The sequence below is a fragment of the Heterocephalus glaber genome, unplaced genomic scaffold (assembly GCF_053883595.1).
Source record: "Heterocephalus glaber isolate CG9 unplaced genomic scaffold, H.glaber_assembly_v1.0 deba00001461, whole genome shotgun sequence".
NCBI classification, from domain to species: Eukaryota; Metazoa; Chordata; class Mammalia; order Rodentia; family Bathyergidae; genus Heterocephalus; species Heterocephalus glaber.
This window is the reverse complement of record NW_028258308.1, coordinates 19,114,804-19,136,446: the sequence shown is the minus strand read 5'-3', so window position 1 is coordinate 19,136,446 and position 21,643 is coordinate 19,114,804. Positions and strand designations below refer to the sequence as shown.

The 21,643-nt window shown below is 36.5% G+C and overlaps 1 protein-coding gene across 36 annotated transcripts in view; it reads left to right on the top strand.

The window, feature by feature from the left end:
• The window catches only part of Sorbs2 (sorbin and SH3 domain containing 2), a 392,887-nt gene that overhangs the window by 337,072 nt on the left and 34,172 nt on the right, over nucleotides 1–21,643 (top strand). For 7 of the 36 annotated variants that reach the window (XM_087217106.1, XM_021265020.2, XM_013075172.3 and 4 more), the window contains 6 exons: nucleotides 6,195–6,350; nucleotides 7,022–7,105; nucleotides 8,789–8,845; nucleotides 13,468–13,517; nucleotides 16,415–16,602; nucleotides 18,943–20,529. In XM_087217106.1, the coding sequence (XP_087073232.1) occupies nucleotides 6,195–6,350; nucleotides 7,022–7,105; nucleotides 8,789–8,845; nucleotides 13,468–13,517; nucleotides 16,415–16,602; nucleotides 18,943–20,529 (2,122 nt within the window). The remainder of the gene's footprint in view (nucleotides 1–6,194; nucleotides 6,351–7,021; nucleotides 7,106–8,788; nucleotides 8,846–13,467; nucleotides 13,518–16,414; nucleotides 16,603–18,942; nucleotides 20,530–21,643) is intronic. The other 29 variants (XM_004853042.4, XM_087217118.1, XM_021265054.2 and 26 more) reach the window with 7 other exon arrangements.

Below are 21,643 nucleotides of genomic sequence, written 5' to 3'. Positions count from 1 at the left end.
AATGGATTTCTGTGGTACACTAGGGGAGCATTGAATTAGTGAGAGGATTAGTGTGCATATATTTCTGTTGGCTGACCTTCTACATATGTGTCACTGACTACTGTGGGATTCCTGTGTGCTTTAGCAGTGGCTCAGGGTTGCTACATAATATATTAATTGTTGCATAAGAGAAGGGATCTAATAGGTCAAACACAGCAAAGACAAAATTCTAATTCTGCCACTTACCCTTTCATTAACATAAAGACTGCTCGACTATGTGCCATTCATTATACTCTAAAGTTACTGATAATTGTCAGTTAATGTTTTGGGTGTTATTTCTACTGGAATGGATTCTAGATAGTTGCCCATTGTAACTAGAAATTGAATTTTTAATAGGTAGAAATTATAATTAATGGGAAGTTGTCATTATAAGGTATGAAGCAGAATGATATTCTCCTCCCTTTCCCATATTCTATCATAAAAATATGTTTTTTAAATCTTACTTATTTTCTTAAGGTGGAAGTCAAAATGAAATTATAATGGCTAATTAGTACACCTATTTGTTTAGTAAATTTGCTGCCCTCTACTGTTCATAATGTTTTTAACCAAACTTGTTACCCCTAAGAGAAGTTTCTATCTCTTCTTAGCTAAACAAAATATACTTGAAACCAAAGGTTATAAAACCAAGAGTCAGTAATCACTAACTATGTAACACTAGAAACTATGAACTTTGAAAGAATAAGAGGTCAGTTTCCTGTGGAAGAAATACTGTGGCTCTCTTAAAAGAATAAAGCTACTGGAAAAGTCTCACTAATGTCAATTTTCCTTAAAATTCAGCTCTAGCAAAACCATTCCAGGAAATAATTACAAGCTGCATCAGAAATGATCTAAGTAATATCTGAAAAAAACATATTTTAGTAGAACCCAGATCTGTTTTTAAATTAAATCATGTTAGTAATACAGAATGATGAGGTTTGTTTTGGGAAATTGATAAATGCATTTAACATATCTTGCTTATTTTCCATTCCATTATTCCCTTTTCCCTTTCCTCACCCCTCCCAGTAATGACAAAATCTTAATTAATACTTCTGAATTCAACAACTGAAGCAAATTTTAAATTAAACAGAAAATAGATTAGTTACTACACTAATTTCTTTCTACTAATTTCACTATTCTGAAATGTACATCAATGATAATACTGGCAAAGTAGGGAAAATATTTCAGTATTTCTGTAGCATTTTCTCATACAAAATGCAAATTCTCTTTGATTTTTATGTCTTGTAAAAATATCATTGTAACAACAAAGCAAAATAATATTTAAATGAAAGAAAAATCAAACATTATCACTACCAGAACACTACAAGGTCTTTTATGTGTATTTCTTTACTGTGTTCATCCAGACACCAACTCTAGAACACCATCAAAACTACTGTACAAATACATCCTCATGTTGTCTTTTTGTTGTTGCTGTTTGGGGGGGGTTTTGTGGGTTTTTTGTACCAGGGGATGGAACTCGGGACCTTCCACTTGGGAGGCAGGTGGTGGCACCACTGAGCTAAATCCCTGACCCTCATGTTGTTTTTATTGCCTGGCATCCCATCATAAATATTTGCCAGTGTCACTACACAGCCTTCATAACTATAATTCCTACACAAGTTGGACAGCATAGGCCCTTGCACTCTTTTCTTATGATCTCTCAAACTTTTGTATCATTGTATGTAGTTACTGTCACAATCTTTTATTTTAAATATGTTGAAGCTAAACCACATCACTAAAAACAAGTTAGGTATAATTTATTATTCAATGTAAACTGCATTCTTTCTTTTTCTTAAATTCTTTTTTTGGTACATTGTAGGTATACAACACAATTACATTTCTCATTGGGAACTTGTACCTTTACATGATGCATCTTGGTTCTTATTTTTTCCCCATTCCTAGCCCTCCCTTCACCCCCTCCACCCTTCTCTATTTACAAAGACTTTATTTCCATTTTTTCCATTTCTCATCATTTTTGCTTTTCCTTCTTTTCTTTCCCCTGCCCCTCCCACTACCCTACCCCTTTGGACCTTTTCTTCCTATTTTGCATTATCAATTATTCATTCTAATCATTGGTACATTTTGGGTATACAATATAATGACATTCATCATTGGAAATTTCCACCTTTACATAATCTCTCTTGGTTCTTATTTTTCACCCTTGCCCAGCCCTCCCTTCAGCCCCTCCATCCCTCCCTATTTACAAAGATTTTCTTCCTATTTTTCCATTTTCTCATATTAATTCCATTCCCTTCTTTCCTTTCCCCTACCCCTCTCACTTCCTTCCCCTTTGCCCCTTTTCTTCCTATTTCACATTACCTATTATACATTTAGTCCTTATTTACACTTTCAGTTTCTCACACCAGAGAAACTATTCAGTATTTATACATGTGTGTCCTATTTATTTCACTTAAGAGTATCACCTCAATATCCATCCACTTAGCTATAAATGTCTCTAATTTCCCATTTACTATGGTTGAGTAGTACTCCATTTTATTAAAAAAAAAAAAAAAACACATTTTCTTTATCCAGTCTCCAGTTGATGGGCATTTGGGCTGTTCCCAAGTTTTAGCTATCACAAACTGTGCTGGTATGAACATGGGCACACATATATCACTGTGGTATGATTCCTTTAATTCTTCAGGGAAGATCCCCAGCAGTGGAATAGCAGGGTCAAATGGGACTTCCAGTCCTAGTTCTTTGAGGTATCTCCATACTGATTTCCACAGTGCTTGCACCAGTCTACACTCCCACCAGCAGTGGAACAGGGTTCCTCTTTCCCCACAGCCCTGCCAGAATTTGTTATTGGTTGATTTCATGATAGTAGCCATTCTTTCTGGAGTGAGGTGGAATCTGAGCATTGTTTTCATTTACATCTCTCAAATGACCAGTGATAGTGAACATTTTTTCATGTATTTATTTGTTATTTCTACTTCTTTGTCTGAGAAATGTCTGTTCATTTCAAATGCCCATTTTCAGATTGGGTCTTTAAATTTGGGAGGTCTGATCTTTTTAAGTTCCTTATAATTTCAAGATAGTAGACCTTTGTCTGAGGAAAAGCAGGTGAAGATTTTTTTCCCACATTGTAGGTTGACTCTTCACAATGCTGGTGGTTTCTCTTGCTGTGCAGAAGCTTTTTAATAAGAAGAGATCCCACTTGTTGATTGTTTGTGCTAGTTCACGGGCAACTGAGGTTTTGTTGATAAAATCTTTTCCTACACCGATGTCTTCAAGAGTTCTACCTAAACTCTGTTCCAACTGGTTCAGAGTTTCTATTTTAATATTTAGATCTTTAATCCATTTCAATTTTAGTTTAGTGCATGGTGAGAGATATAGGTCTAATTTTAATCTTTGGCAAATTGAAACCCAATTTTTCCAGCACCATTTATTAAAGATGCTATCTTTCCTCCAGTGAGGGTGTTTGGCTCCTTTATCGAAGAGGAGATGGCTGAGTGTGTCTGGCGTTGTTTCTGCATCTTCTAATCTGTTCCACTGGGCCTCAGGTCTGTTTCTTTGCCAGTACCATGCTGTTTTTATCACAGTAGTTTCGTAGTAGAGTTGCAGGTTGGGGATGTGATACCCCCTGCCATGTCTCTCTTACCTAGAACTGCTTTTGCTATTTTGGGTCTCTTCTTGTTCCAAATGAATTTTTGGATTGTTTTCTCAAGGTCCATGAAGTATGCTGCTGGGATCTCAATTGGAATTGCATTAAATCTATATAACAGTTTTGGAAGTATGGCCATTTTCACTATATTAGTCCTTCCTACTGAGGAGCAGGGGATGGATGTCTGTCCATTTTCTGATATCATCTTCAATCTCTCTTTTCAGAGTGCCATAGTTTTCAGAGAAGAGGTCTTTGATTTCTTTTGTTAGATTGATTCCTAGGTATTTCAGTTTTTTTGGATGCTATTGTGAAAGGAATTATTTGCCCTATTTCTCTCTCAGTGAGCCTGTCATTTGTGTAGAGGAAAGCTATTGATTTTTGTGTGTTGACCTTGTAACCAGCTACTTGACTGAATTTGGTAATTAAGTCTAGAAGACTTTTGGTGGAGTTCTTGGGGTCTTCTATATACAGTATCATGCCATTGGGAAATAATGACAATTTGACTTCTTCATTTCCTATCTTTATTCCTTTTATTTCTTTCTCTTGTCTAATTGCTGTGGCTAATGTTTCCAAAACTATATTGGACAAGAGTAGTGATAATGGACGTCTTTATCTTGTTCCTGATTTTAGTGTGAAGGATTTCAGGTTTTGACCATTTAGTACGATATTGCCTGCTGGTTTTTCATAGATGGCTTTTATCAGTTTGAGGTAGAGACCATCTGTTCCAATTTTTTGTAGAGTTTTTATCATAAATGCATGTTGGATTTTGTCAAATGCTTTTTCTGAGTCTATGGAGATAATCATATGGTTTTTGTCCTTGGCTCTATTGATATATAGTGTACTACATTGATTGATTTGCGTAGGTTGAACCATCCCTGCATCCCTGGGATGAATCCCACTTGATCAAAGTGTATAATCTTCTTAATGATCTTCTGCATTCTATTTGCCAGTATCTTATTAAGGATTTTTGCAACTATGTTCATTAGTGAGATTGGCCTATAGCTCTCCTTTTCGGTTGGGTCTTTCTCTGCTTTGGGGATCAAGGTGATGCTTGCTTCCAGGAATGAATTTGGGAGTATTGCTTCCCTTTTAATTTCATTGAAGAGTTTAAACAGTAGTGGCAGTAGTTCCTCTCTAAATGTCTTGTAGAATTCAGCAGTGAAGCCATCAGGGCCTGTGCTTTTCTTAGTTGATAAGTTTTTTATTATGTTTTCAATTTCATTGGTTGATAGTGGGTTGTTTAGAATTTTTAGGTCTTCTTCGTTCAACTTTGGTAATTCATATGTATCTAGGAATCTGTCCATTTCTTCTGTGTTGTCCATCTTATTGGCATGTAGGTTCTGGAAGTAGGTATTGATGATCCTCTGGATTTCTGCTGGGTCTGTTGTAATTTCACCCTTTTCATTCCTAATTGCATGGATTTGGGCCTTTTCTTTCCTTTTTCTGAGAAGGTTGGCAAAGGGTTTGTCAATTTTGTTGATTTTTTCCTCTGGGCTGGGAGTGGCGGGAGGGATGGTGGCCCAAAAGCCCTTTTCTCTCTGTAAACTGCATTCTTAACAAAACCCTTGTAAATGCAACAGGTTGATAAAGCACTAGAACAAACACATGTCAAGATAGTGGCTTTTATGGGAATATGCAATATTTCAAAGCTCCCAACATTACCAAAGTTACAGAGCATTTCTTTAGAACTAAGTCATAGCTACTCAGTGGAAGTTCTTGAGCTCCCTTAAGAACTGTGAGAAAATTGCTTTGAAGCAGTGAGCACTTAGGAGCCTTCCTGGGATAAGTGCTGGGTACCACAGCTCTTCTGGCTTTTAGGGAACCACATCATTTTTCTTAGAATTTTTTCTGACTTAATATTCTGAACTGACCAATTGTACCACATTTAATTAGTGTTATTTGATAATTATGAAGAAGTAGTGACACTCATGTAGTACTTTAAATACCCAGTTTTAATACAAAATCTACAGTCTAAGTCCATCTAGTCAGGCATGTATTATTTGAAAACATTAAGTGTATATGGTGCGTTAAGTAAACACTGAGCCTGTTTTCTATAATGTAATTTTATGATTTTTCTCAAACTGTTTAAGTTAACACTCGTAGTTTTTCCATCTTAAATACAGTGTCTTTAAACCACTAGAGGGGAGCAAGTCAAGCGTAAAAATTGGCTTTTTCTCTAAACTAGAATGTCAAGGAAACCAAGGTGGGAATCTATCCCCACTCCCTCGCCTGCCCCATCCACAGCACCTACTATGAAAACCTGCCTCTCCCTAGACCCCTTCCTCTAGCTGGAAGTCGGCCGGCCGGAGGGAAGTGAACTTTGGAGTGTCTCATAAATAAAATTCCATCTACACTTCCCAGAGTCTCCCGACCTTCACATCTTTACAGGGGTCCAGCAAGCCCTCTGTGGTCCCCACCAGTGGGGTCTCTGGTCTCCACTCCAGGCCACTGCGCTCTCCTGAACCGGGTCCTCTCCCGTTTCCTCTCCGCTGGCCTAATCCAGGGCGCAACGCTCCGTTCCTTCAAGAACCCTTATTTAATGAATCAGTGTCTGCTTCATCCCTCTTTCTTACAGCCCCCTCTCCCAGCAACTCCGACACCTGTTCCGAGGGCAGCTGGCCGGAAGCCTCTTTCCTCCTCGCCCCACGGAGAAGCCGCGCGTAGTCCCTCCCCTCCGCCGCGGAGTGGCGTCTCCGCCGCGCGCTCCGCCCCGGCTCCCTCTCCCATCCGGGTGAGCTCCTTCCTTCTTCCACTCGTCCAATGCCTGTCGGGAAGCTCAGGGGTAGCCCTAGTTCCTCAGCGGCTAAGCAGGCGCAGTCAGAGGCTAACTACTGAGCACCTCCCTGCGCCTTTGGCGCCTCACTTGGCCCCAACCACTTCCCAGCGCCTGGCATTCCACCCAGCCCCTCCTCCTAGCTCTTCTCAACTTTTCCAGGCCCCAGCCCTGCCCCAAGCTCTCCAAGTGCCTGCTCCCAAGGGAACTGTCTGCAGGCTGGTGACCCACGTGCTGGGACTACTAGTCACCACTGAGGACAAGGACGATGGAGCGACACTTAGAAGTGTCCCCCACCCCGGTGCCTCGGTTGAACCTACTTTAATGACTGGCTTGCTGTGGATGCCCCGTGTCGCTGCCATTGCGAGTTTTCCATGCGTTAGGGGAACATTAGGAATAAATGGTGGACAGAGGAAATAAGTAGGGATCTAAGCGTTGCCATGGACGCTCATCTTCATACCCTAATTGTACTTGTTTTACTTTACCTCCTCTGTTCTCTCCTGCTGAGAGTTGTTGGACGCGAGTCATGCATGTTTGCCTATGGATGCGCGCGTTTTTCATACCACACAGCGTTCCCTCACTTCGCTCAGTGTGCCTTTTCCTTCCCTTTTCCTTCACGTCTGCTCTAGACTGATCGCATAAATCCAGATGACATAGATTTAGAAAATGAGCCCTGGTATAAATTCTTTTCAGAACTGGAGTTTGGACGCCCGGTAAGTGAGGCTAGACTATTACTATAAAACAAATAGGAGAATGTTGTTTGATTTATAAAACATAGCTATGATCAGAGGAGAGAGGTGTCATTTAGCGAACCAAAGTTGAATGTGTAACACACGCTGAGATGTGGTATGCCTTAACCGCATTCACCTCCACACCAGCGCTTTAATGTGCTCAGACACTTCTATATGTTTTTTTTTTTCAAAATCATGCACTAGGGTTGGTCTATATATAATTAATTGAAAATTTGGTATGTTGAGATAGTTTTTACTCTGAAATATGTAGGCAATCGATTAGCTTAACAGATTTGTACTTGTTTACAGTTCATTTTGGTCAAGTTCAAACAAGAGCACCTTGGCATTTATAATAATCATTATTACTGTAGCTCTCATTTGCTGAAAAATCACCAAGCCCCTGGAGAGTTCTGGTTTCGGTACCCATTAACTGTGATTCCTCCTGAAGCCCCTCCAATAAGAAGAAATCAGAGAATTTGCCCAAAACAGTAAAAGGCAGAGTCAGAAGTTAAACCTAGGCCTGTCAAACAAACTCAAAAAACATCTCTGGGCAATTTTGACAATTATATGCTGTAATATGCTGCCAAAATATTACCAATAGGAACATAAAGAAAAAAACATTAAACCCTGTGGTCCTTGATTTGGTTGGAAAACTGCCACTGCATCTCCTCTAATCCCCAATCCCCCAACAGAGGGAGCCCCCCTTGGGCCTTATGGAAATTGCTAGGGATGAAGAGTTGATTCAGCTTCAAATAGCAGCCTCCTTTAATAATTTGAGTTTTATTTAGGACCTTTATCTACCAACAGTAATGCATTAGATGTGTCAATCACATGTTTTATGAATTTTAAACTCATGTTACATACCAATTACATACAACAGCTTTTATTAGATACCAGAGAGCATGATCTTTCTTTTACCGTGGCATATTCAGATTTATATACTTGTACACTGAACACGCATTACATATTAGGTGGTTTTGGCAGTCCCTTTCATTCACTAGAATGCAGAGATTAGGTTAGATTCATTATATTTTATTGAACTTAATCAAATGTAACTGTAAATGAATATAAACCAAATAATTTTTCTAGCATTTCTATTACCTAATAGGAAAAATATTTTCTCATTTTTTTCTAATTTGTTCTATAGTATTAGCATAAATGCATTTTATTTCAGAGGGAAAAGATCCTCTAGCCTTATTTTATATGTACTGTTTTATTGATTAGAGAGTTTACAGGGACCATACCAATTTCAGTAATGAGTCTAAATTGTTAGCATTTTTTATAATCATTTTCAGTCACGCAGTGGAAACTCACCAGCATGGTATCCACTTGCTCCTTTAATATGTCTTTAATGGGCCTTGCATACCTCTGTGGCCAAAGACTAGAACTGCTAATTTTGATTTGAGAAATGAGTTTATAAATATACTAATTGAACATGAGCAATTTTTTCCCAGTGCTTGAGAATATTTCCAACATTGAACTCTTCCTCCTAGGCTACCCCATTTTGCTCTATTCATGTCACTCTTTGTGTGTATCTGATGCTGTCAGGACTTAGTTTCTAACTGTTAAACTGTTGTCACCTTTTCCACATGTCCATTCCTTGCTGCCATTGATTCTCCTCCATTCCATCTCTACACTCTGCTTATGTGGTGCATCTACACCCAGCCTCCTAAAAAGGCTCTGGACTATGTTCAAGATCATTCTTCTGGTGTTTCCAATGAGGTAAAAACAAATTATTCTCTTTTTTTTTTTTTTTTTTTTTGGTACCGAGGATCGAACTTGGGTCCTTCCGCTTGCGAGGCAGGCGGCGGAACCACTGAGCTAAATCCCCGGCCCAATTATTCTCTTTTTTCAGATCTCTATCTTAGAAGGTACTACTGTGCATCTGCACATCTGTGCCATACTGTTCACTATAATGTCTGAGCTAGTTCTGGAAATCTATTTTCATATCGTTGTGTTGCATTATCCAGTATCATTGCCTAGACATTTATTATACCAAAATTGTTGCTTATTTCTGAACTCCAAGTCAGTAATGATTCCAACTATAACCTTCAGTTAAACTACTCAGAGAAGGGTTGGTGTGATGGAACATACCTGTAATCCCAACAACTCAAGAGGCTGAGGCAGAAGGATCACAAGTTCAAGGCAAGCCTGGGCAACTTAGCAAGGCTCAAAATAAAAAAAACTAAAAAGAGCTGGGGATGCAGCTCAGCAGTCCATGGATTCAATCTCCAGTAATACAAAACAAAACTAAACACCAATGTAGCTTTGGTATTCAGCAGCACAAAGCTCACATATGAAAAATATTGGTCTTAGTGCATATATTAACTCTCTGGTTTTATTAGGCTTGTGTAAAATACTATTAGGCCTCTCAAAGATTTGTTGTTACCATGCTTAGAGATAGAGAATAATGGTTTAGGTTCTTGGATAATCAGATGCTTATATCCCACATATTCCTAAAATTTATTTTTATTCTTCCTTTTCCTTCCCAAATACTTGTAACTTGAAATCAGACAAGAATAGGTCTGAAAAAGACCTAGCATGTATGTTACAATTTCCCAAACCCAAACCCTTGACAGACATTAATAATCCTGTAATCTATGCAGCCATTATAACATACCATGACTGGCATATATATGAGATGCAAGTCCCTTGAAATCTTTAGTTAAGAATGCTTTTGGCAATCATTTGGGTGAAATATTTATGCCAATGTAAATTTCAGTTAGGCTAAAAGAGCATGGAAAACACAGAAATAATCCAAAGGTAACGCTTTTTTAACTCTGCTCTGTGCAAAGAAAAACAGAAAAGTTTATTGTAGAGAGCAAATAAAGGACTCATTGGAAGACACAAGCAAATATGGCACTGTTTTGCTCTGTAAGAGAGCTCTTAGAAACAGCTAAGATGAAAGCAAATGAAATAAACTAATTTTCTCACAGCACTTGATTTGTGATCTTAAGTGACTACAACACTTAATGAATAACACGTGTACATTAAAAAGTCTTAAATATGTGAAACTACAAAAACAAAACTAATTGAAAACTTTAAGTTGCAGTATGTACTACTGACACATAGTGGTGATCACTGGAATTGCAAGTATAAAGTCAGGAGGAGCTGCCTACGTTTTTAAAGCTGGTTTTCAATTTCAGATTATTTCCAGAGTAGTAAGCATGAAAATATGTGCTACAACAGGGAAGTGAATAAAATATTTATATATTAAATAAAAAGTTAAATGGAATAACATTGTAAGATATAGAATTCAGTCTTTTTTCTCCAAGACTTATGTTTTGAACCCAGGTATATATTCTGAACAAAATCAAATAAAATAAGTAAGTCTGCTCTGTATGTTATATTACCTTCATATATGAAGAAACAGCATTTTGCTAGTAGTTAAACTATTTACCATTATGTGTTGGGTTTAAGAGGGGTATGGTGTTTAATAGCATATTAACTATGTTAGTCTTTTAAGATCATGGTTTTTCAGAGTATATGAAAACACAATCCTATAAAGAATCTGATTCTGGCCTTAATAACCATTTGATTAGACATTATCTTAGTTACCATTTGTCAAGTGCCTGGTATATGTCATCAACAACAAATATACTTTTTAGTCCATAAGTCTAAGTGAGAAACTGCTATTAATGAAGGTTAAGTAAGAATTTTTAGGCAAAGTTTAATCACATGATTACTTAACAGTGATTCAGTGTCTATATATCACTCTAAAAATCTTGAAAGTATGTTAAAATAATAGTAATGTGTAAATACTCAGTAGATCATGAAAGGTAAGATGGGTTGTTAAAGCTTGTTTGCAATTTCTGGGGACAATTTGCATTTCAAAATGAATATCATTCATATAATTATTATACAACTTTTCTTCTTGGTTACCAGTCTATACATTTTACTATTAATACTGAGCTTTCTTTCAGTATAAATAAATTCAAAAACTGATTTTAGCTTATTTTGGTTGTGAAAATCAGTACAAGAAAAAAATAATTGTAGTTTCATGCACTAACTTCAAAATACAATTAGTTTATCAATTCTTACACTATCTCATTTCATATTACAATATTGTTTAGGTTTATCATAATCTGACAATTCAAAATCTCTGATCTCTGGAGTGTTCCAAGACTGTTCTGAATTTGTCCCTTTTTGTGATCAACTGTGTGTTAAGGTATCACAAGAAATTCATGACCCACAGATAGCAATGCTCTAAGACTCTTAAGTCCTGCTCTTCTGTAAATATATAGCACTAATAATTTCTAAATTGTAATGCAACTATCTGGGGCTTTTTTAGTTTTCTTTCTTCTTTACTGTTTTTCTATCTTTCTGCTATCTAATTAGGAGTACAATAATTTAAAATAACCATGAAGTTTATCAGAATAGTGCATTGTATTTTTTCCAATTTTATATTTGTTGAAAACTTAGGAATCTAAGTATTTTTAGGAACTAAAATACTAAAATATGTTTCTTCTGTCTAAAAGGAAGGGGAATATTACCATGCTGAGAGATGTTTTTGTTTCTTCCTGGACAGGTCTCCATTCTTACTGAGTAAAATAGAATTAAATGAAAATATTAAGTTAGTAGAAGTGATTTTAGACTTATACATAAGGAGGCATGTCAGATTGATCTACATAAAGAATTGAAAAGTTATGTACCAATGTTTTAATTGGTTAATTGCTACCAATTTATCAATTAGTAGAAAACAGAGTTGCAGAAATCATTTGTAAAGTCCGATTTAATATCCATTAAGTAGGCTTTTAATGCTCTGGTAAAATGTTTCTGTTTGATAGGATAAAACTTGTCAAATCTTACATTTCTGGCTGGCATTTTTTTAACTTTCATACAAACAAACATTTTCTTTTTTTTCCATTAAGTTTATTGGCACATTTTAGGTATATAATACAGTTACATTCATCATTGGGATCTTGTACCTTTACATGATGTATCTTGGTTCTTATTTTTTCCCCATTCCCCTGCCCTCCCTTCACCCCCTCCACCCTTCCCTATTTACAAAGACTTTGTTTCCATTTTTTTCTTTTCACATATTTTTTCTTTTCCCTTCTTTCCTTTCCCTACCCCTCCCACTTCCCCTACTCCTTCAGACCTTTTCTTCCTATTTCACAATATCAATTATACATTTTAATCCTTATTTCCAATTTCAGTTTCTCACACTAGAGAAACTATTTGGTATTTACACATGTGTGCCCTATTTATTTCACTTAAGAGTATGGCCTCAATGTGCATCCACTTAGCTATAAATGTCTCTAGTTTCTCATTCTTTATGGCTGAGTAGTACTCCATTTTATTAAAAAAACCACACAATTTCTTTATCCAGTCTCTAGTTGATGGGTAATTGGGCTGTTTCCAAGTTTTAGCTATTACAAACAAACAAACATTTTCAAACTAGACTTTCAGTTTTTAGTCAAACTAAAATTTGTCTAGGATGATGAATTGAGCATCAAGAGTGATCAGAGCCATACCTAAAGCCATCATACCTTTCCCCATGTATACTAGACATCATATCACTGCCACTTGCAATGTACCTCCGATATTCAGGAGCTCAATATTCATCCTCTCCTGCCTTTCGGATAACTTAGCATTTGTCCCAGTGGGTGGACATGAGAAATGAAAACTTTCTGTCTATTGTTTTTTGCTAAATTTTTTCAGTGTACAGTTCAGAATAAAGAAAAATGTTTAAAGTACATCTTTAAAAAGTTATATTTTGATTCTTTAGATTATTTATTTTAAACTAACCCTAAACTCACCTTATTTGAAATTTATAAATCTGTACCTGATTGAAGTCCAAGTTAGTTTGGTTCCAAATGAAATTCTGTGTGTTTTATTAAAATGTTGGAAATATCTCAAGTTCTGCTTATATGTTGTATTTTAAAGATAACGCTTGATAATGACAAAACAAAATTATAATGAAGTTGTTTTACAAGGACTGAAGTATGACTGCAAATTTTTTTTTAAAAATCAAACCCTTCTTTCTTGTAAGAAATTTCTTACAGTTGATCAATAGAAAAGATTCTGAAGTTAATGCTGTGGTATAACTTCAACTCTTTATTCATTTCAGTATATCTGAGGAAATGTTTTTGATTTTTATTTTCTCCCCATGAAATTAATACTTGATAACTTATAAGAGAAATGCAGTACAGTACATCAGAGAAAGTAGATAGGAGAAAGGTAGAAATCAGGTTCTCTGATTTCTTTCTCTTTGGAAAGACATTTTCGTAATCATACTAAATGATACTTCCAATCTCAATATTTATAATATTCCTTTCAGAGTACCTAATTTAATGTTGACAGACAAAATCTGTCATTGTAATCATTTTCTGTCTTCACAGGCCTCCATATATCAGTCCTCTATAGACAGAAGCCTGGAGAGGCCCAGCAGGTAAGAATATATATTTATATAACCAGAAGAGTCTATACCAATCTTGTAAAATAATTATATTATTCAGCAAAATGATCGTGAAGATTATACATCATTCATTTTAAGTACCACACCTCATGAAGTTAATTTGTTTTTCTGTATCATTGTATACTATCATATTCAAGAATTTATAAAACTAAAGTGAAATAATTCTAGATTTCTTCATAGACTGATAAGTTCTCTTGTCTTTGCTTTAGTCAGTTTTCTTTCTTTAAAAGGGGATTATACTAGTTAGGTAACACTTATGATATGTGTAAAACTTTTACAAAGTAGAAAATTATTACATGTATTTGTTAATCATATTCTCGCCACACAAACCAGAAAGGCTTTTATTACTGATATATGACATATATAAGTACATATTATATAAGTACATATTCAACCGAATGACAGTACTATGAGTTAAATACTGTCCCCACTTTATTTCTGAAGAAACTAACACAGGCTCACTATCTTGTCAAGTTTTCACAGTTAGAAAGGAGAGAAACAAAATAGAATTGAGCTAAGGTAGCATGCCCCTCAGAGTCTGCTAAATGTTAAATTCTCTTAGTAGGCTTTAAATATCACACTTTTTTTTTTTTTTGGTACCAGGGATCAAACTCAGGACCTTGCACTTGTGAGGCAGGCACCATATCACTGAGCCAAATCTGCGGCCCTACCACACTTATTTTAAAATATTACTGAAATTCAAACATAGTTCAATAGCAGTACTGAATATTGCAAACATCCAGGCATATTGTATCATCAGCAAATATTTGTATAACATTAATTTGCCATTCTATAAATTTCTATCAACATCAGTAGAAAACTTTACAAGTCAGGTCCTTCATAAACTGGCTTCATGAGTGCCATGTAACTGAATTAATAATACAAAGAAAGGAACTCCACTAACTTTCTACTCTTTATCTTTGCACTGAAAATGTATGAAATATTTGAATTTTAGAGCTTCAGTCTGACCTAAGAGCTTACTGTAAAGATAAACAAACCATCATATGGCAGGATAGTCACAATAACTAAGTCTGGGAGATGGACACCCTCTTTAAGAGAATGCAGACAAATTCTGAGGACTGGCTCCAATTCTGTATTTCTCAGGCCGGTGTGTCCAGTTTGCTCATTTGTACAGATGCGATAACCTGTGATACCTCATAGGTTTCTATGTGGGCTAATTGAGACAAAGGTATAAATAAAGCACATAGCATCCTGCTGAGTTCCATAAGAGCCATACCTAGAATTGTCACTGTTTACCTAATTCTATCCAGCAATTTGACAGACCATATATACCATATCATGTATCTCTTCTTTCAGTAATGTTTTTCTTAAGTGATATTGCCCTCAACTCAAAACCTTGATAAAAATTCCCTGCTGTTATAGATTATCAACTCCACTTTATACAACCAGGTGAAAGGAATTTTTAATAGTTTATTTTCTGACCAGATTATTGGTCATTATTTAGATGAAGAAGGTTGGAATTCCAATGGGAGGTCTTCCAAAGCTAAGGTTAGGGAAAAGCTACAAGTAATTCTTGAGATAATAGAAACTTGTTTTGCTAGATGTCTTCCTTTTATCCAGTTCTTGCCTCCATTTTGGCTTACCCTCCAATCCAGAAATATTCATATTGCTGGGATTCTACATTATATAGAAAAGATATATGTTACAAATCAAAAGACGGAAGTGTTGGTAATAATATATTCACTATAGCAGAAATTTACTTTAAAAGTTGATTATAAACATGTTCACAAAAAAAGAAAAACGTGCACATAGATGCTTATAGCTGCTTTCTCTATAATTGCCAGCACTTGGGAGTAACAAACATGTCCCTCAGTAGATGAATGGGCAAACAAACTGTGGTACATCCATATAAAGGATTATTAAGCAAGGAAATTAAATGAGCTATCAAATGATCAAAAAATAGAGGAAATTTAAAGTATATTACTTAGTAAAGGAAGTCAATCTGAAAAGACTGTATACTGTGTAGTCCCAACTGTGAGATTCTGGAAAAGACAAAGCATGGAGACAATGAGAAGGTCAGTGGTTCTGAGGCAGCAGGAACAGAGAAGAATGGATGAAAAGGTGATACATGGGGAATTTGATGATAATAAAACTGTTCTACATAATTCATTAGTGATGAACACATCTCATAAGACACTCTTTAAAGCACAGAATGTGTAGCACACAGCATGAATCATCATGTATACATAGACTTAAAATGATGACTTGTTAAGGTAGATCCATCAATGGTAACAAATATGCTATACTCATAGATGTAAATAATAGGGGAAAACATGAGCAAGAGAAAAGAAAGTTGGTACAGAGCAACTCTGTACAGTTGTTACTCAATAACTACTGAGACTTGCTCCCAGGACTCCCAAGGACACTAAAATCTTTGGATACCCAAATCTCATATAAGTAGCAAGTATTTGCATATAATCTGTGCCATCTTCCCATATCCTTTCTCTCTGGGTTAATTATAATGCCTAATTCAATATAAATCCTATACAAATACTTGTTACATTGTATTGCTTAGGGAATAATGATAAGAAAACAAATCTTCACATGTTCAGTGCAGATACATTTTTAAATTATTCCAACCCACAGTTGGTTGAATATATGGAGATACGGAGGGGCTGTGCTTTACAGTCAAGTTTTATGTAAGCTTAAAAAGAATAAGATCCGTAAGATGATTCTAAAGAAATCATTTTGAACATCAAAGGATGAGTTCCTCATAATGCAGTTTTGGGGGTGAAGGGGGTTAAATTTCAGGTATTAAATTGCTGTCTCTTGCATATTCCACAAGTCTCTCTAGTGCACTTGCTAACCTCTTGCAATGCCAGTCACACTGATGCTGCCCCTTCTTTCAGTTCTGCAAGCATGGCCAGTGACTTCAGGAAACGGAGGAAGAGTGAGCCTGCAGTAGGTCCACCCAGAGGCTTGGGGGATCACATTGCAAGGAGGACCAGCCCCAGTAGGGCAGACCTCCCAGGATCAAGCACCACTTTGACAAAGTCTCTCATTAGTTCTTCTCCTTCCTCCCCCTCAAGAGCAAAAGGTGAGCACCGATAAATGAACAACAATTTACTAGTTTAAGTTTTAGCCTATAATACATATGAGAGCTGTTATTTGATAGTAATACCGATATTTTCTGGCTTTTTCCCACAGTGTCTCAAATAAAATACAGCTTCAGAACAATAACTTTGTTTCCTCACAGTCTGACTTAAGCTGGTGAGCCACTTGGATGGTTCAAAGGATCTAGACAAGCATCTATTGATGCTTTATTTCTCCAGTTAAATAAATTATTTTTTAAACAAGTTCAAATAATTTGCTGTCAAGTCAACAGAGATAACATTTATAAACATTACAAGTAGTGGAAATTTTCTAACTTCACTATAACTAGCAAATTAGTCAAATATACAGACTGAGAATTATAAGTAGCAGTAGAGAAATTATTCCCTAAATCATCCATTTTTAAAATTTTAGGTAAAAAATTGTCTAATCTATTAAAGTCATTTCTTTAAGCATTTAGTCTATATTTTGTTCAATCTTCATGTATACAGTAGAATATTCATGTTCTACCTCTTAACACAGTGGTCAATTTATAGCAGTCCACAATAAGAACTAACTGGTTTTAATTCATAATTATAATTTAGAAATCAACAAGCCACTTTTCCAATTTCCTGCCTCCTCTTTGGAAATTCAGAGAGCTAAGTGTTGAAAGAGAATAAGTCACTCATTCTGGTCTCTGAAAGATCATTTAGTGTGTTATTGCTGTGGGGACAGCAATGTTTTTGAGATGGAGAGACAGGACTGAACCAACTCCCATATAGACCTAGGGCCATACCAAATTTGGAGCCCCACAATCTCCTCCAATCTCTTGGAGTTAGAACAGAAGAGAGGATAATTTTTAAATGTGTGAAGAAAATGAGCTCTAGCAGAAGTTTCCATGAAAAAGGACACATTTGGCTACATAGATCAATTGTAGGCACTAAAACTGTTGCCACTCGGCAGTTGAAGCCAATTAGCAGTTGAGTTGTATACGAAAGGCAAACTGGGTAGAATAACTGACTATGTTTAGGCAGGAGGCTGGGCCCTTCCAAGGCCTCTTCAAGATGTGAAGAGTGGCTGGATGCTTCAGAGGAAGGGAGCCCCATTCCTTACACTTCTTCTGGGTTAACAGAGATGCCTTTATTGGCCTCCACTCATTTACACAAATACCTTAAGATAACAAGTAAGTCATGAAATGGCATTGATTCATTATTCTTGGCTACTATCCAACACTTGAAAAGATTCTGACAAATTTAAATGTTTGTTTTATCATAGGGAGTGTTAGGTCAACTTCCTTTCCCAAATACTACATATCAACTTAATGTTCTTGGTTACTTTTGAAAAACTGAAGGAACACAAGTCATTAGTTGTTAATAGAGATATTTTCCTTCACTAGGTTTTATTTTAAAGAAGAAATGTCCTGTTAGATGTAATTTGGTCTCTCATTTACTAGAGAATTCAGCAGAGCAAAAGCAAACAATATTTCCATAGATGTTCCAAATTGAGGTCAAATTTAGCTTTCTGTTGTCAAATTGAAAATGAATGGTTTAATAAAAAAAAAACCTGTCCATAAAAGAAGCATGATTCATTTACCTCTGATGAAAGTTTACATTATATCCAGTTATCCTTAAAAGAACAATGTAGCTAATAAAGGTTGAAGGTGAGCAATTAAAGAAATAAATCAGTTTGTTTAAAGAGGATCTAGTTATTTTATTGTTGAAAAACATATTGGCAGCAATAGTTCACAGTACTTTGATTTTGCAACTTTAGAAAATATTTTTCCTTACACCTTCTTCTATCCAAAGCCCATGAAAAATTATTTAATACAGTTATGAGAATATTCATTAAATGTAAAATTATAATTACTTTTTACCTGTGTATTATCACAAGTCAAATGAGCTTCAAATCCTCACCCTATTAAATTGATTAAGTCTATAACAATTTTGGCATGAATTTTTAAGCCTGTAAATTACTACCAGAGCATGATATTAGCTTAAGAGATACAATTATTTTGTTTCTCTTTTTTTATACCATATTGGCAAAAAGATCTATGAATTATACAACAGAAATGAGTATATTAACTACACTAGCTACTTATTATATATGGTTTTGTTGACTCTAAACTCTGTAACGCTACATTCATTGAAGAAGTATTTTCATGCCTGTAGAATTAGACCTTTTTCCTCTAAAATTGAAGCTACATGTGTTAACAATCAGTGTCTAGATTAAGCCACACTAACTGGTTTCTCTTTGCTGTGCTGTCTGATGCTGATATACTCTCCTCTCTTTGTGAACCTTTTAACTTCTCTAAACGTCTCTCTCTTGCCACGCTGCTCTGGATTAAAAGGCGGGGATGATAGCAAAATATGTCCATCCCTTTGCAGTTACTCAGGGCTCAACGGCACCCCCTCCAGTGAGTTAGAGTACTGTAGTCCTTATAGACAGCATCTGGATGTCCCGAGGGACTCACAAAGGGCCATCACTTTCAAGAATGGCTGGCAGATGGCCCGGCAAAATGCAGAGATATGGAGCAGCACTGAAGAATCCGTGTCCCCCAAAATCAAATCCCGTAGCTGTGACGATCTCCTGAATGATGACTGTGATAGCTTCCCTGACCCACAAACCAAGTCAGAAAGTATGGGCTCCCTGTTATGTGAAGAGGATTCCAAAGAGAGCTGTCCCTTGACCTGGGGTTCCTCTTACATCCAGGAGGGTCGCAGTAATGGCAGATCAAGGGCCAGACACAGGTCAGCCCACAACGCCCCCGGGTTCCTAAAACTGTACAAGAAAATGCACCGCATTAATCGCAAGGACTTGATGAATTCAGAGGTGATTTGCTCGGTGAAGTCGAGAATAATGCAGTATGAAAAGGAGCAGCAACACAAGGGCCTGCTCCACGGATGGAGCCAGTCCTCCACGGAAGAGGTGCCTAGGGACATGGTACCCACCCGGATCTCAGAATTTGAAAAGTTGATTCAAAAGTCAAAATCCATGCCAAATTTAGGAGATGAAATGTTATCTCCTGTTACCCTCGAACCACAACAAAATGGTTTGTGCCCCAAGAGGCGATTTTCCATTGAGTCTTTGCTGGAGGAAGAAAATCAAAGTAGACACCCTTCTCAGGTTCAACGAAGCTACAAGTCTAAAGCCCTGGTGCCAATTCACATTGAAGTCACCAGTGATGAGCAACCAAGAACTCACATGGAATTTTCCGACAGTGACCAAGATGGAGTTGTGTCTGATCACAGTGACTACATCCATGTGGAAGGGTCATCCTTTTGCAGTGAAAGTGATTTTGATCACTTTTCATTCACATCCTCTGAAAGTTTCTATGGATCCAGCCACCATCATCACCACCATCACCACCACCACCATCGGCACCTCATCAGCTCCTGCAAGGGCCGGTGCCCAGCCTCCTATACTCGATTCACCACAATGTTAAAACATGAAAGAGCTAAGCATGAAAGTGTTGAACAGCCTGGAAGACAAGAAATGGACCCTGGCCTGTCCAAACTTGCATTTCTAGTCAGTCCTGTGCCTTTCCGGAGGAAAAAAAATTTGACCCCCAAAAAACAGACTGAAAAGGCAAAATGTAAAGCATCTGTATTTGAGGCTTTGGACTCTGCCCTTAAAGACATCTGTGACCAAATCAAAGCTGAAAAAAGAAGAGGAAGTTTGCCGGACAACAGTATATTGCACCGTCTTATCAGTGAATTGCTGCCAGATATTCCTGAAAGGAACTCATCCCTTAAAGCTCTGAAAAGGAGCCCCACGCACCAGCCTTTCCACCCACTGCCTCACGATGGTGCTATTCATTGTCCAATGTACCAGACTGATTGTGGGAGAATGCCTCACAGTGCCTCTTTCCCAGATGTGGACACAACCAACAACAGCTACCACCACCAGTACCATGACAGTGCACTGAATCTCCAAGGTGGATGAACTTTTCTTTCTTTTTTTCCATGTGGTTCAGATACCCACCCTCCAGCTCTTTCATTTCCTATTCCCACATCTCATCGTTTCTGAGCTATGAGACCACTTGACATCATCATATGTCTCAAAGCAAATGCTTGTTGTGCCAACATGCCTTAGTATTTCTCATTTGCCTGTGTAATATTTGAGCTCCATGTGTGGCTTAAGGTAATCATCGATTCACAAAAATGTACTCATTCGAAAGTGAAAGCCAAACATTTTGTTTGCTAAGGTTATAACTGTTACATTGAGACAACAAATTAGTGATTTACCAAATTGAAAAGACTATTTCAAGCCAGAAATTGTAAGTGAATATTAGTATCCTTAGGGAGAACTTTCTTCACTGTAAAATTAATCAAAACCAATAGTGTAACAAATAGCCTTTTCTTTTATTTTTATAGAATCCTTAAAATTGTATAGCTATTCACTCAAGTTGCTCATATTCTGTACAGAAGATTCTGTATCAAAACATACAGGAGGCCAAACTGAATATTTGATTAGTAATTAACAAATAATAAAGATAGTTGGATTTATTTAATAACTTTCTCCATTTAAAGCATACAATCAGGATAAAATTTTTGTGAATGTATCTTTAAGCTGTATATGGGAAAGTCTCATTTCCATCACTCAATGTATTCATTTTCTCTTCTTTTCCATTACTTGTTTTATTTCTGCTAAAGCAGTCTAACATTCAAATTTGAATTAGGTTAAAAGTGACCCTCAACTTTGTTTTCATAGATAACTTTGAAGTGGCAACACAAGGACTGATAGAAATTCAAATGTGATGTTTATTTGAGGTTTACATAACCTAAAAACACAGATGCTTTTAATATTTTTATCCGATCCTTTTCATTACCTCTTAAAGTGCATTTTTTACTATGTGAATTTCAAGAGTCTGGAGTGAACATTCCAGCAGAAACTTGGGTTCTCAAAAAAGAGCCTTCTATACACCATAATACTTAACATACATTATCTAGTTAAAACTGGAATAGACAAGTGGAATGAGTTATTATTGTAAGCACTGTTTTATTGAAGACATTGAGACAGGACAAGAGAGTTGCTCAAGATTACACAGA